This window comes from Mobula hypostoma, chromosome 11 (assembly GCF_963921235.1).
Source record: "Mobula hypostoma chromosome 11, sMobHyp1.1, whole genome shotgun sequence".
NCBI lineage: Eukaryota > Metazoa > Chordata > Chondrichthyes > Myliobatiformes > Myliobatidae > Mobula > Mobula hypostoma.
Genome location: NC_086107.1, coordinates 22,531,767 through 22,546,945, shown reverse-complemented (window position 1 = coordinate 22,546,945; position 15,179 = coordinate 22,531,767). Strand labels below are relative to the sequence as shown.

The 15,179-nt window shown below is 41.0% G+C and overlaps 1 protein-coding gene across 1 annotated transcript in view; it reads right to left on the bottom strand.

Moving 5' to 3' along the window:
• ano3 (anoctamin 3) overlaps positions 1 to 15,179 on the bottom strand; it is a 350,806-nt gene that overhangs the window by 137,069 nt on the left and 198,558 nt on the right. Inside the window, exon 13 of the mRNA XM_063063091.1 lies at positions 11,054 to 11,150. Within this exon, the coding sequence (XP_062919161.1) occupies positions 11,054 to 11,150 (97 nt within the window). The remainder of the gene's footprint in view (positions 1 to 11,053; positions 11,151 to 15,179) is intronic.

Below are 15,179 nucleotides of genomic sequence, written 5' to 3'. Positions count from 1 at the left end.
TGCTGGCATTCATAGCAAGAGGATTCGAGTACAGGAGCAGGGAGGTACTACTGCAGTTGTACAAGGCCTTGGTGAGACCACATCTGGAGTATTGTGTGCAGTTTTGGTCCCCTAATCTGAGGAAAGACATCCTTGCCATAGAGGAAGTACAAAGAAGGTTCACCAGATTGATTCCTGGGATGGCAGGACTTTCATATGATGAAAGACTGGATGAACTAGGCTTATACTCGTTGAAATTTAGAAGATTGGGGGGGATCTGATTGAAACGTATAAAATCCTAAAGGGACTGGACAGGCTAGATGCAGGAAGAGTGTTCCCGATGTTGGGGAAGTCCAGAACGAGGGGTCATAGTTTGAGGATAAAGGGGAAGCCTTTTAGGACCGAGATTAGGAAAAACTTCTTCACACAGAGAGTGGTGAATCTGTGGAATTCTCTGCCACAGGAAACAGTTGAGGCCAGTTCATTGGCTATATTTAAGAGGGAGTTAGATATGGCCCTTGTGGCTAAAGGGATCAGGGGGTATGGAGGGAAGGCTGGTACAGGGTTCTGAGTTGGATGATCAGCCATGGTCATACTGAATGGCTGTGCAGGCTCGAAGGGCCGAATGGCCTACTCCTGCACCTATTTTCTATGTTTCTATGTTTCTAATATGAAACAGTATGTGATAAAGATTTCAAAGGAAAGCATCACAATTTACAAATGTGTGTCTCAAAACAAAAGCTGATGCACACTGATGCAGCATTCTTTGCAATAAATACACATCGAAGACTATTCCACGGCAGATGGCACAGCCTTTGTTGCTGGCTCCCTGCAGTTTAACATCAAAGGGACACAGCAATTCTGTCAAATCTCATCAGAATCAGATCCACCCACTTCATTCCATCATTCTCCGAGCTTCAGTTCCAAACAAATCTTTTGGAATACCTAGACTGGAGTAAAATCTAAATAAAAGGGAAAACATCAGTGTCTGTTAGCATAGATGTATTCAGACAGAGATGCATCAAGGAAATGTCCCTTGGAGTATCCAATCTCTGCCAATCATCAATTGCCTATTTAAACTAATCCAATTATCAATTGCCTATTTAAGCTAATCCTATATCAATCGCCATGTTTTATGCTCCCCACGTTCTCATCAAACTCCCCTCACCTCCAGATTCTATCACCCACCTACACACTGGAGGCAATTTACAGTGGCCAAATAACCTATCAACCTGCACATCTTTGCGACATGAGAGGAAACTAGAACGTCTGAAGGAAACCCATGAGGTCACAGGGAGCACGTGTAAACTCCACACAGACAGCACGTGCAGCCAAGTTCGAACCCAGTTCTCTGAGTGTGGAAGGAGAGCAGGTGTTCAGTGCTACCTACCAGCTTCTCGCTTGCTGCTGCTGGATGAAGGCATTTGTGTGTGACAGTCTCTCTCTCTCTCTCACTCACTTACTTGCTGCTCCCAAAGGAAGGTCCCTGCATTTGAATGGCCTTTCTCTCGATGCTGATGGAGGATGGTGCTGGAGTTCTGGGTCTTGGGCAAGGTCTAATCGACGTGTTTTGTGGATTGGACTCCATAGTTCACGTTACGATGTGCTTCTGGTTTCTGGCTGCTCTTTTTTTTTTGCTGCCCGAAACGTCAGCTGTACTTTTTTTTCCATAGATGCTGCCTGGCCTGCTGAGTTTCTCCAGCATTTTGTGTGTGTTGGTTGTATACCACATACATACTTTGATAATAACTGTACTTTAAATCTTGAAACATTTGAATCTGATTCTATTAAGCAATGGTTCTACCAGAAGTATGTCTCTGGCTCTAGTACTGTAATAAGGCACAAACACGTGGGTCTATAATTTGCTGAATTTGTGCTTGTTTTACAAGACACAATGAAATAGGCATATTTCATGGTGGAACTGAGAACACCTATCTAATGGAAAAGAGGCATACAAAATATTAGACCCTTTTCATGTCCAGAAAAAATAAAGCCCTCTTGTCTTGCCAAGGATCTCTTTGTAAAATTGCTGTCTCCAGTTTGCTGGACAACATGGTCCTTATACAACCTACATAGTATCCACTCGACACGTTCCATTTTAGTGCTGAACAGCATTGCTAGCTTTCAATCAGCTCTTCAATTTTGACACCTTCTTTTCAAAGACACAGACACCATAATCAAATGCACTGATTTCCTGAAGTTCAAATAGTAATGCTTAGAGACTTGCTTTTAACTGCTCATCTGTTCCATGCCTGGAGATGTTTAAATTCTTCATACATAAAAGCAGGAACCGTCAGGCTCTGTTATTTTGACAACAAATTCTGGCTGATTAATTTGCACTTTCCTAAATACAAATAAATGAAATTAAATCTCACTAGCATGTGGTGCACAGATATTATAGCCAGCTTCAGAGATAAGCAATTTCTTCCAAGCCTTTGTTCAAACTACCCATTCAGAGCAGATGGACTGTGCATAAACATCTCAGATTTGCACTTCATGAACTGAAGACACAACAATCAGTCTGAAGTGAATCCAAAAAATAATAGTCAAAATAGCATGCTAAAGAATTGGTTTTATGCATTAACTCAGCAGAAGCATAAATATATATACATATACACACGCACTCACACTCAGAGTGGTCACTTTATTCGGGACACCTGCTCATTAATGGAAATATCAAATCAGCCAATCATGGGCAGCAATGTGTCATTTCCACAAACTCTGAAACTAAGTGAAGACTTGCTGACATTTTCACTTTTCCAAAATTTCTACATTTTGTCCAAGTTTTCTCAATCGGTGAGAATGCCAAGAATGTAACATTTATTGTGTTAATTAAACTCTGTCTTCACTATTGCAGCCAGAAGCAGAAGTATAGCTACAAATGAAAAAAAAATGAAGACATTTAATGAGCCCATGAACCCAAATCCACACGCGAACATTGAGAAAAAGACACTGGTAATCAAAAAACACAAGAGATGCTGCAGGTGCTGCAAGTCTTGAGCAACGCCTACAAAATGCTCAAGGAACTCAGCAGATCAGGCAGCATCTATGGAAGGGAATAATCAGGTTCTCAGTCTGAAATGTCAACTGTTTATTCCTCTCCATAGATGCTGCCTGACTTGCTGAGTTCCTCCAGCATTTTCTGTGTGCCACAATGGTAATCTCAATTTGCTGACTATATTGGTATCCAAATTTGCAATACTGGTGGTAGAAATTCATACCATCAAAGTACATATATGTCACTACTGTATATAAAACCCGACATTCATTGATGGGCATAGTCAATAAATGCATAATAGAATCAATGAAAGACTGCAACAACTTGGGCGTTCAGCCAGTATGCAAAAGAGAACAAACTGCAAATGCATAAATAAGGAAATACTAATAATAAATAATTGCAATAAATATTGAGAACATGAGATGAAGAATACTTGAAAGTGAGTCCAAAGGTGGTTGGAACATTTTAGTGATGGGGCAAGTAAAGTTGAATGAAGTTATCCCCTTTGGTTCAAGAGCCTGATGGTTGAGGGGCAATAACTGTGTGTAAAGTGGTTCAAATCAAATCAAGTAGTTCCATTTATTAACAGAGAATGTATACAGCATACAACCTGAAATACTTGCCTTCACAGACATCCACGAAAAACAGAACCAAAAAAGAATGAACAATAGAAAACTGTTAGAAACCCAAAGATCCCTCTCCTTCCTTCTCTACACAAGCAGCAAGAATCAACACAACAACCTCTCCCCCTCACTCATTTTAGTACCCACCACCCACCAAGCAACAGCAAAGCACCCAAAGAGAGACCATGATCTGCAGTCAACAAAAAACTGTTTACCCAACAGTCTGACATGCCACAGGCTCTCTCTCTCTTTTGCTAACACAGCACAGAGAGATATCACTCATTTTCTCTGGCTCTGCCTGTTGGCAGCAGTGAGAAGAGAGCACGAGCTGGGCGGTGCGGGTGTTCCTGATGATAGATGCTACTTTCTCGTGACATCACTTTGTATAGATGTGCCCAATGATGGGGAGGAATTTACCCACGAGGGAATGGGCTGTATCCACTACTTTTCGTAGGATTCGCCGTTCAAGGGCATTGATGTTTCCACAGCAGGCTGTGATGCAGCCAGTCAATATGCCTTGATATATGTCAATTAATATTTCAAAAAACACTATGCTATTCTTTGTTATGAGGAGTACACGAGGAGTAACACGAGGAGTAAAAATTTTTACGTTACATCTCCGTTTAAAGTGCAATTTGCAATTGATAGCAATTTATAATGAAGATTATGTACAACAGGACAGTCAATATAACATCAAAATACTACGAATTAATCAGTCTAATGGCCTGATGGAAGAAGCTGTCCCGAAGCCTGTTGGTCCAGGCTTTACTGCTGCGGTACCATTTCCCGGATGGTAGCAGCTGGAACAGTTTGTGATTGGGTGACTCCGGCCCCCAGTGATCCTTCGGGACTCTTTTACACACCTGGCTTTGTAAATGTCCTGAGTAGTGGGAAGTTCATATCTACAAATGCTCTGAGCTGTCCACACCACTCTCTGCAGAGTTCCGCGATTGAGGGGAGTACAGTTCCCATACCAGGCAGTGATGCAGTCAGTCACGATGCTCTCAATCATGCCCCTGTAGAAAGTTCTTAGGATTTGGGTGCCCATACCAAACTTCTTCAACTGTCTGAGGCGAAAGAGGTGCTGTTATGCCTTTTTCATCACACAGCTGATACGTACAGACCACCTGAGATCCTTGATGATGTCTTTAGTTTTTGATAGTGCTATCCACAAGGTGTCCTGTTAGTATTTCTGGACCCATTGCCTGTAGGACAATCAAGTTCATTTGACAGTTTGCTACCACTACATCCCCAGTCTTTCACAGGAGGACCCTTGACAGCTAAGTATTTAGATTCAACATATATAGTGCTCAAGCTGGTGTAGTCTTTCATTGATTCTATCATGGTTTACTCTATTATGGATTTATACGGTATGTCCGCAATGAATCTCAAGGGTGTATATGTACTTTGATAATAAATTTACTTTAAACTTTGAATTTTCTCTGTTTGACACATCTTTATTTATCTACACATCCCTAATTCACAAGAGAAAACATACTCAATGATCCTCAATCACTGACTTTCCAAAAACACCAGCACTGTGGAAATAAAGGTGGAAGTACTGTTTGAATTCTAAGCCATGTGTTAAAACACCTGCAAGATTGTAGAGATAAAATCCAGTTCCCAAAATCAAAGTGAATTTTTTTAATTTTAAATTTCAGTCAATGAAAACATAGTAGTCTTGCTTTTCAATATTTTTTTTTCAAACTTGTAAGAAAGAAATTAAACCTAATTTGTCAGCAGAAGGAGTCCTTCAGCTGCACTGCCAGGATAATACAGGGCATTTGCCAATCGATAATGTACATAATGAAATAACAAGATTGAACATCGCAGGAAACCTCATCTGAATTCAAGCAATTATTTGACATGAGTATTTCTCCTCCAATTAAATATCAGCTACACTTTCATAACATGTTAATTATGGGATTATACTCTATTGTATTACAGTAACGGCAATGTACAATATGGTTAGGTAATTATATCAAGTGTGACAAAAATAATTGTAAAATTGCAAAAAAATATAATTTGTATGTTGTGTAAATGCATAGATTTGATTGAAAAAAAGAAAGTAGAGAACTGTTTTAAGTGACGAGGGAATGAAAAGCTTTCAGTGGGGCCCATGTGTCCTTGTACATGAATCACTAAACTTAACATGCAAGTACCGCGAACAGTTAGGAAGGTGGGCAGTGTTTCAGCCCTTGCGGAAAGAGGATTCATGTACAGGAGTAAATACCCATTACTGTAGCTATATAGGAGCAGGACAGAGACACTTAACAGATTCTTAGATAGGCACATAGATGATAGAAAAATGGAAGGTGATGTAGGAGAGAAGAATTGGATTGAGCTTAAAGTAGATTAAAAGGTTGGCACACTACCCTGGCCCAAATGGTCTGTACTGTGCTGGAATGTCCTATGTTTTATGAGAGACTTCACCATGGAGAATTGCCCATTGCCCAAGGAGGGCAACACTTGCATCACAGAGAGTTTGCCAGATTGATTCCTGGGTTATCACGCCAATAGAGATTAACCAGTCTGTGTCTAGAATTTAGACGAATCAGAGATAATTTCACTGGAACATTGTTTTTTTATGCTTGAAAACAGAGATGATATTTCCTCTAGCTCGATATTTCAAACCAAGAGCACAGTCAATGATGAGCAGGTCAGCCATTCAGGATAGAGTTGTGAAGCAATTTCTTTATCCACCGGATAATGAATCTTTGGAATTCTCTACCTGATAGCCACAGAGGCTTAGACTCTGAATACATTCACGACAAATATCAGTAAAGTTTTGTATACTAAGGGAATCAAATTTCATGGGACAAATACAAGACAGTAGCAGAAAGGTCAGTCATAATCATGTTGAATGGTGGAATGGGTGCAAGAGGTCATACGTACTCTTAATGGCAAGTTCCCATCCCCAATTGTGCTAATTCTTCATTTTCATCATTGTACAGTCAAAACATAGCCTCATCAAGCATGTTTGTGCTTTTCCTGTAGGTACAAATTAGATTGGCCACAAATACAGCATATATGGCCATCCAGCAGTGTAGTGACATCAGCACCAGACTTTGAGGCAAATAGTCTTGGGTTCAAATCCAGCCGGCTTCTTGGGTGCTTTCTATTTGTGCTGGGCTGAGCATCGAGCTAGTAACTCAGCCTCGTAAAAGACAGACAAATGCTATGGAAATGGCAAAAATGCCGCTCGATGTGCCACAAGATGCGAAAAAGAACAAGAAGAGCAGAAATGAGGGATACTTAGGCAAAGTGTATCGAATATTTTAGATTATAATCACAAACTCTCTGAAGAAAAATATCAGGAGTTATGAAAATACATGGAGATTTTCAATATTAAGCAACATATATCAATATTCAATAAAATATATAACGTTGCAAGACAAAAATATTTGTTCTAGTGAAATTTGGTGAATTAGAAAAATAATTAAAATTGATAACATAATAACAATGCTAAAATGCTAAATTAGTGCCAGGAATTTGGTGATTACATCTGTTATTTATAGATTTTAATATGCATAATATTTGTACAGAGACAGGAAGCAATATTGCCCCAGATTATAACTATATAACCATATAACAATTACAACATGGAAACAGTCCATCTCAGCCCTTCTAGTCCGTGGGGAACTCTTACTCTCACCTGGTCCCACCGACCTGCACTCAGCCCATAACCCTCCATTCCATTGCTGTCCATATAACTATCCAATTTAACTTTAAGTGACAACATCGAACCTGCCTCAACCACTTCTGCTGGAAGCTCGTTCCACACAGCTACCACTCCCTGAGTAAAGAAGTTCCCCCTCATGTTACCCCTAAACTTTTGCCCTTTAACTCTCAACTCATGTCCTCTTGTTTGAATCTCCCCCACTCTCAATGGAAAAAGCCTATCCACGTCAACGTTATCTATCCCCCTCAACGTTATCTATCCCCCTCATAATTTTAAATACCTCTATCAAGTCCCCCCTCAACCTTCTACGCTCCAAAGAATATTAAGACCTAACTTGTTCAACCTTTCTCTGTAACTTAGGAGATGAAGCCCAGGCAAAATTTTAGTAAATCTCCTCTGTACTCTCTCAATTTTATTGATATCTTTCCCATAATTCAGTGACCAGAACTGTACATAAGATTAACAATGTAATTCAACTTCCAGGAGTCTAAAGATCTTGATGTACTTGCTTCCAAGACATTATGATGTTGTACAAAGTGTAGACATCATTATGCTGGGTAATATTATCCTCTCCAATGTCCAAAATAAAGCCCATAAACATGGTGGACAGCAATGCAGTGTAACAGTTATTGCACTATAGCCTCACTGTTCCAGGAATCCAGGTTCAACTCTGACCATGGATTCTGTCTACGTGATTTGCATTTTCTCCATGAGGCCATATTGGTTCCCTCCAGGTCTTCCCATATCCCAAAGACGTGCTGGAAGGTTAATGTCAGTGAATGTAGTGGGTAAATGGGACAGGTTTGCAGTGAGGATTGACCTGGATTTAGTGGACTCAATGAGTTATGGGTGTGCAGGCAGATCCAAGGGACACAAGTTCTAAGCAGGCATAAATATCTATTTCAAAACTGTGCATGATATTGTCTGGAGACTCATCTCTATTTCTATGCTTTGGCATCAAAGGGAAGGGGTCTAAAGTTGTAAAAAATGAGCAAGAACATCAAACAACCTTTCCTTCTGCAGTCCAAGCACTTGGACTGGATGGTTTGATGGCATTTGACCTTTAATGTGCATATGGTTCTCAGTAAACTTTATTTTCCCTCAGCAAGAGTGAAGGTATAATAGGCATAATAGTTTACAACTGAGAAAAGGGGGGCTGAGAAGAGGGGGAGCATTGACAACCAAAAAAATTGCATTTATGTCGCACTTTAATTTATTCCCAAAGTCCTCTATAACCAGTGACCTAATGGTGAAGCATAGATACTACTGTAAAGAGAAATTTCTTTAGCCCGGTTGGGGGGGGGGGGTTGAATCTGTGGAACACGTTGCTAGAAAGAGCTGTGGAGAACGAGTCACTGGGTATGTTTGAAGTGGAGGTGGATAGGTACTTAATTACTAAGGGTGTCAAAGGTTATGGGTAGAAGGCAGGAAAATGGGGTTGAGAGAGAAAATAAATCAGCTATGACTGAATGGCAGAGCAGGCTTGGTGTGCCAAAAGGTCTAATTATCCTTCTCAGTCTTATGATGTTATGATGATGTAGGAAATATGCTCCTACAATGAGCTTTCCAGTTATGATCAGACAATGCTCCTCAATTCTGTTTACAGAGGGTTAAATACTGGGCAGAACATTGATGATATTCCATCCTTCCTTCAAACACTTCCATGAGAGCTTTATTTGCTGGAGAACTAACAAAACTCCCTGATAATCAGCCAGAAACTATACCTACAGGCTCCAGTAAAGTCACATGACAACACTGGTAGAAAAGAGTCTTTGGAGTATCTGGGCTAGCAGTCAGACCATCTGCTGTATGGATACCTGCTGATAAGACGCACCAAAGCAAGTGATTAAAATACAGTTGTCCACAGCTTGTAGCCTGTGTGTCTGGCCTTCCTTAACCCTCTAACCATTTAATCTTGGCATACTACCCTGAGTTGTGATGCACTTTGAATCCTTTTGAGAGTGTTGTGCTCCTGTGCCAGTGTTCTCCCCTTCTACTTATATTTTGCTCTGGCACGATTTTCGCTCTTCCTACAATGTGCCTTCATACCCCTGACATGGTAAAATTTTACAGCATGACACTTTAATAGGCAGAGTAAGTAGGTCACATACAAGTTGGATATTATACATGGAACATGGGCATCTGGGGAGCTAGAATTATAGGTACAAAAATGCAGTAAAAATAGCAATGCCTAGTTGGTAAAAGAGCAAGATTATAAAGAAAAGATGCAAGCTAATTTTCAGAAAGATACAAAATGGATGTAGAATGAAAAAAGTTGTTTTCTGAACTTGTGTGGACACTTAATAAACTGTATACTGGTCTCTACATAATAACAATAAAAATCAAAATGGTGAGGGGGTATTGAATAAAAGGCTGTGAAAGTGGGTTTCAGAACTGAAGGGATATAATCTATTTGTAAAGCTGTACAGAAGGATAGTTGTGGCCAAGTGGAATGCATTAATATTTTGAAGGAGTTTGATAAAATTGATGCAGGCATAAACACCAGTAAATTTAACTAGAATCACTTTTTTTTCTGCATTTCATGTACTTTTAAGTAATAGTTTGATCTGGATCAATGAAAAGTTTTTAAAAAACAGAAACCATCTAAGACCAAATCCTAGTAATTTAATCAATTAAAGATAGAGAAACACTGCAGTGTTCTACTCCAGTTATAAATGGTTTAGTTTAAACTCAGGCTCACTTGGGGCTCCCATCTTCTGATTAAACGAGACAAAGCATCTTTTTAACATCTTTATAAGGAGCTTGTGATGTGCTCCCCATGACAGTGTAGGTTTCCTCTGGGTGCTCTGGTTTCCTCCCACATTCCAAAGACATGGGGGTTAGAGTGAGTAATTTGTGAGCATGCTACATTGGCACCAGAAGCATAGAAACACTTACAGGCTGCCCTCCACACATGCTTAGACTGCGTTGGTTGCTGACGCAACTGACACATTTCACTGCACGCTTCCAATGTACGTGTGACAAATAAAGCAAATCTTTAATCTTTTAGCATACCTTTGCCAGATTAATCTTCATAATGTTTCCCTTAATTTCCTAATGTATCTGCCGTATTAACAAATGCAGATGAGGTATTATACAATATTAAAATTTCACGCTGGCTTTGCAAGCCATTCATAATCAGAATGAGGAAGAATCATGTTTATTGATGCAAGTTGGCCATTTGATCCTTCAAGCTCATCCTGTTCTCCCTGTTAGAGCATGACTGCTCGAATTGCTAACTTCATCTGCAGATTTTGGTTTCCTAACCCATAATTCTATTATCAAACAAAATCTCCGTCAATGGAAATTATTAGAGAGCCAAGGATTGAGGCCCGAGGGTTGAATCAGAAGTCTGGGGTCAAGGCCCACCGGCCAAAGCCAAGTAGCAAGTCTCTGTGCGCCCACAGGGGAAATTGAAGCCCAATGTCTGCAAACCCGAGTCTGGGTCCAAGTCTGCTGGAGGCTGGAGGCCTGCCTAGGGGTTACAGATCGGTGTACATGTGTGGGTGGGAGGGAGGAATAGGGCTTGTTTTGCTGTTGTGGTTTTGTATTTTGGTGACGGAAGGTGTGGCAACACTAGCAGGCTGCCCTGAGCACACGCTCGAGTGTGTTGGTTGTTAATGCAAACTACGGATATCATTGTATGTTTCGGTGTACATGTGATAAACAAACTTGAATCTTGAAATCTTATTGCTTTACTATGCAAGCCGATATTTTCAGGACAATTGGGATAACAGAAGAATGAAGTAAATTGATCATAAAATGTGTTACCTTTGCATAAACACAACTTTCATTTAGCATCCAGTAGGAACAGTTACGCTCACACATTGGACACATTAGAGTTTTATTGGCTTCACAGATCTCTCTGCTGGAAAATGAAGATAAAATAAATAATTAGATACCATTTGATACACAATGTGATAAAAGTTCCAAAAATTTCCAGATCTCTGCTATTCCAGCTACCTATTCCCTTTCCTTAGTTCCTTTGTCTCCACCACACCTGTTCCCAAGATGGGGCTTTCCTTTCCAGGACATTGTAGATGTCCTCTTTCTTCAAAGAACAGGTTTCCCTTCCTCCACCATTGATGTTGCCTCACCCACATCTCCTCCATTTCCCAGATATCCATGCTCACCCCATCCTCCCACAGCCTTTGCAGTGATGGAGTTCTTCTTTTCCTCACCAACCACCCCATGAGCCTCTGCATCCAAAACATCATTTTCTTAACTTCCACCATATTCAATGGGATTCGACCACCAAATATATCTTCACCTCCCCCCCCACCCCAATCTCAGCTCCCTCTGTGGTTCCCTTGTCCATTTGAACTTTCCCAGTAATTTCCCTCCCAGCACTTATCCCTGCAAATGGCAGAAGTGCTACACCTGCCCATTCACCTCCTCCTTCACTTCCATTCAGGGCTTCACACAGTCCTTCCAGGTGAGGTAATACTTCACTCGTGAACCTGTTGAAGTCACCTATTGTATCCGGTGCTCGCAATGCAGCGTCCTCTACATTGGTGAGACCCAACATAAATTGTCGAGCACCTCTGCTCCATCCTCAAAAAGCAGAATTTCCTAGTGGCCAACCATTTAAATTCCTCATTCCAGCATATCAGTCCATGTCCTTCTCTTCTGCCTCAATGAGGCCACTCTCAGGTAGGAAGAGCAACACCTCATATTCCGTCGAAGGAACTTCCAAGCTGATGGCATGAACATCGATTTCTCTATTCCAGTTTTTTTTCCCATTCCCATTTCCCCCTTTTTCTACTCCCTGCTCTGGCCTCTTACCTCTTCTCACCTGCCAATCAAGTCCGCCTGGTGTCCCTCCTCCTCCTCTTCCTTCCATGGTCCACTCTCCTCTCCTATCAGATTCCTTCCTATCCAGCCCTTGGCCGTTTCCAATTATCATCTCCCAGTTTCTTACTTCAACCCCCCGCTACATATTAAAGCTGTAAAAATCAAAGGTATAAGTCTTACACTGGGTTTCCAAAGAAATTCCTGCATCAGTGAGAGATACCAGATGTACCTCAAAAGTGCTGGTATTGTTATCATCACATTCCAATTTGACATACCCTTAAATTTTAATTTTAAAAAAATGAGAATTGGATTAGGGAGCCCCAAATGTCCTAGCAAGAGGGTGCAGGGTAATCGTAGAGCTGATCTCATATAGTACAAGAAAGTACAAGACATGAGGTTACTGAATTAAAAATCCAGTATGCCAGAGAACAACAAAGTAGAAAAGAATAAAAAAAATTAAATAAAATAAGGTAGTCATTAGATAAGAGCAAATCTGCATTTTACAATACTTGCTAGAACTGCCATTGCAGATTACAATAGTTAAATATTTGCTTGTGGATTTCTGATAAATTAACTCAGACAGTTAGGATTGAATTAGATAAAAATGAGTTGCAATAGAAATAGATACAACTCTAACTTATTTGTTCAAAGTTTGCTAGATGATTTTATGATTCCAGTCTTTACTGTAAGTGTATTTGTGCATATGAGATCAGCCAGCTATATGACAAGATGGCACCAGCGACCAACGGTGACATGTTGCAGACAGCTCAGAAAACTACAAGAAACCCTACTTCTTCTGAACTTTAATAGGTTGCTGCCTGTAATTCCCTTTTTAAGGATATACTTTTGAACCAACTAAATGATCTGGCACTTTTGCGACTACCTGTGGCATTTAGCGAACCAGGCTCTCGAGAGTGCCATCACGGGGGTTGGAGACTGCATCGATGCCTGCTGGCGGAACACGATGTCATGGTCGGCTCCATTACTCTGCACTGATTAAAGCGTCAAGCAAGATTGAAATCGCCGAGGGTAAGTGTGGAAAACAAACCGGTGTTCAGTGCCACTTGCCTGTGTTTGACCAGTCTTCCTCTCTCCTCACTTCTACCATCGGGCGGGGAAGTGCAGGAGTGTTGGATCCTCACGGCCAGATTCGGGAGCAGTTGTTGCCCTACAGCTTATTGGGCTTCTCTTGCCGCAACGCTGAACAGGCTCCACATCTGTGGGCTCCGTTTTGGGGACTCTGCGGTTCATGATTCTTGTGTTTTTTGTTGACTTTTAAAATTATTTACGTGATTTGATCGAGGCCCTTCAGCGCAGAATCGACTCTGCCGCTGTGGATTTCAAGCAATGAACGGGCTCCATTGCTGTGACCTGCAGCCATCAGGCTCCAGGGCAGGTTTCACTCGCCTCAGTGCTGAACTGGCTCCGTGGCTGCTGACTCACTCTTGGGGACTTTGCAGTTAAAGTTCTGAGTGTTATTTGCTAACTTTTATATTGCTTGCACAATTTGTTCTTTTTGTCACACATTGGGTGTTTGACGATCTTTGTTGTGTGGGTTTTTTTTAATGCATCCTAATGTGATTCATTGTTTTGTGGCTGCCTGCAAGAGGATGGATCTCAAGATTGAATACGGTATAATTCTTTGATAATAAGTGTGCTTTATTAGTGTGGGCACGTGGCCAAGTGGTTAAGGCATTCGACTAGCGACCTGAAGGTCGTGAGTTCGTAGCCCCAGCCAAGGCGGCATGTTGTGTCCTTGAGCAAGGCACTTAACCACACAGTGCTCTGCAACGACACTGGTGCCAAGCTGTATCGGCCTTTGCCCTTCCCTTGGACATCACTGGTGTCGTGGAGAGGGGAGACTTGCAGCATGGGCAACTGCCGGTCTTCCATACAACCTTGCCCAGGCCTATGCCCTGGAGAGTGAAGACTTTCCAGGCGCAGATCCATGGTCTCGCAAGACTAACGGATGCCTTTTTATAAATGTGCTTTGAATGTTGAACTATAAATGCCATTAAAATAGCAGAATTATTCTCCCCAAAAACCTCTTGTTCTCAGTCTTTAAAGGTGCCCTAAAGTTGATAATCTGTGCCTAACCAACAGTAGCTTCACTGAACTGAAACATAGAACGTGTATCATTAGGAATTGATGAGAGAAATACCATGGATGTACTTCAGGGAAAAAAACGATAAGCATGGGGGGGGGGAAGAGGGTTGTGCTTCTAGAAAAGTTTGATGAGTTAAGAGATGGAAAAGGCTAATTTAGCATTTAACATTTGGGGCAAATAACTAGCAATCTCTTGTAAAGCTACTGCAATTTCATATCTAAATCCTGCAGAGGGTGACTGAAAATAGCTTGTAAGCTACCAATCTCACTCACTTCTAATTTATGTCTGAGTTTGCCATTGGTCTATAATGTTCAAAGCTGAAAGTACACACATATCAGAATCAGGTATAATATCACCAGCATATGCCATGAAACTGTTCACTTTGCAGCAGTTGTACAATGCAATACATAAAAAATAGTGTGGACAAAAATTGTGAATTATGGTAAAAAATATATACTAAATAGTTATGTAAATAAGTAGTGCAAAAATAGAAATTAAAAAGGTGTTGCGGTAGTGTTCATGGGTTTAATATCCATTCAGAGATCGGATGGCTGAGGGGAAGAAGCTGTTCCTGAATTACTGAGTGTGTGTCTTCCTGGTATTAGCAATGAGAACAGGGCAATGAGACCTGGGTGATGAGGGTCCTTAATGATGGATGCCGTCTTTTTGCGGCATTGCTCCTAGGAGATGGCCTGCATACTACGGAGGCTAGCGCTCATGAGGGATCTGACTAAGTTTACGACTTTCTGCAGCTTACTTCGATCCTGTGCAGTTGCCCCACCCACTCCCCTACCAGACGGTGATGCAGTCAGTTAGAGTGCTCTCCACAGTACATCTGAAGAAATTTTCGAGTGATTTTGGAGGCATACCAAATCTTTTCAACTTCCTAATGAAATATAACCACTGTTGTGCCTTCTTTGTAGCTGTATCCATATGTTGGTTCCAGGTTAGTTCCTCTGAGATATTGACACCCAGGAATTAGAAACTTCTCTCTTT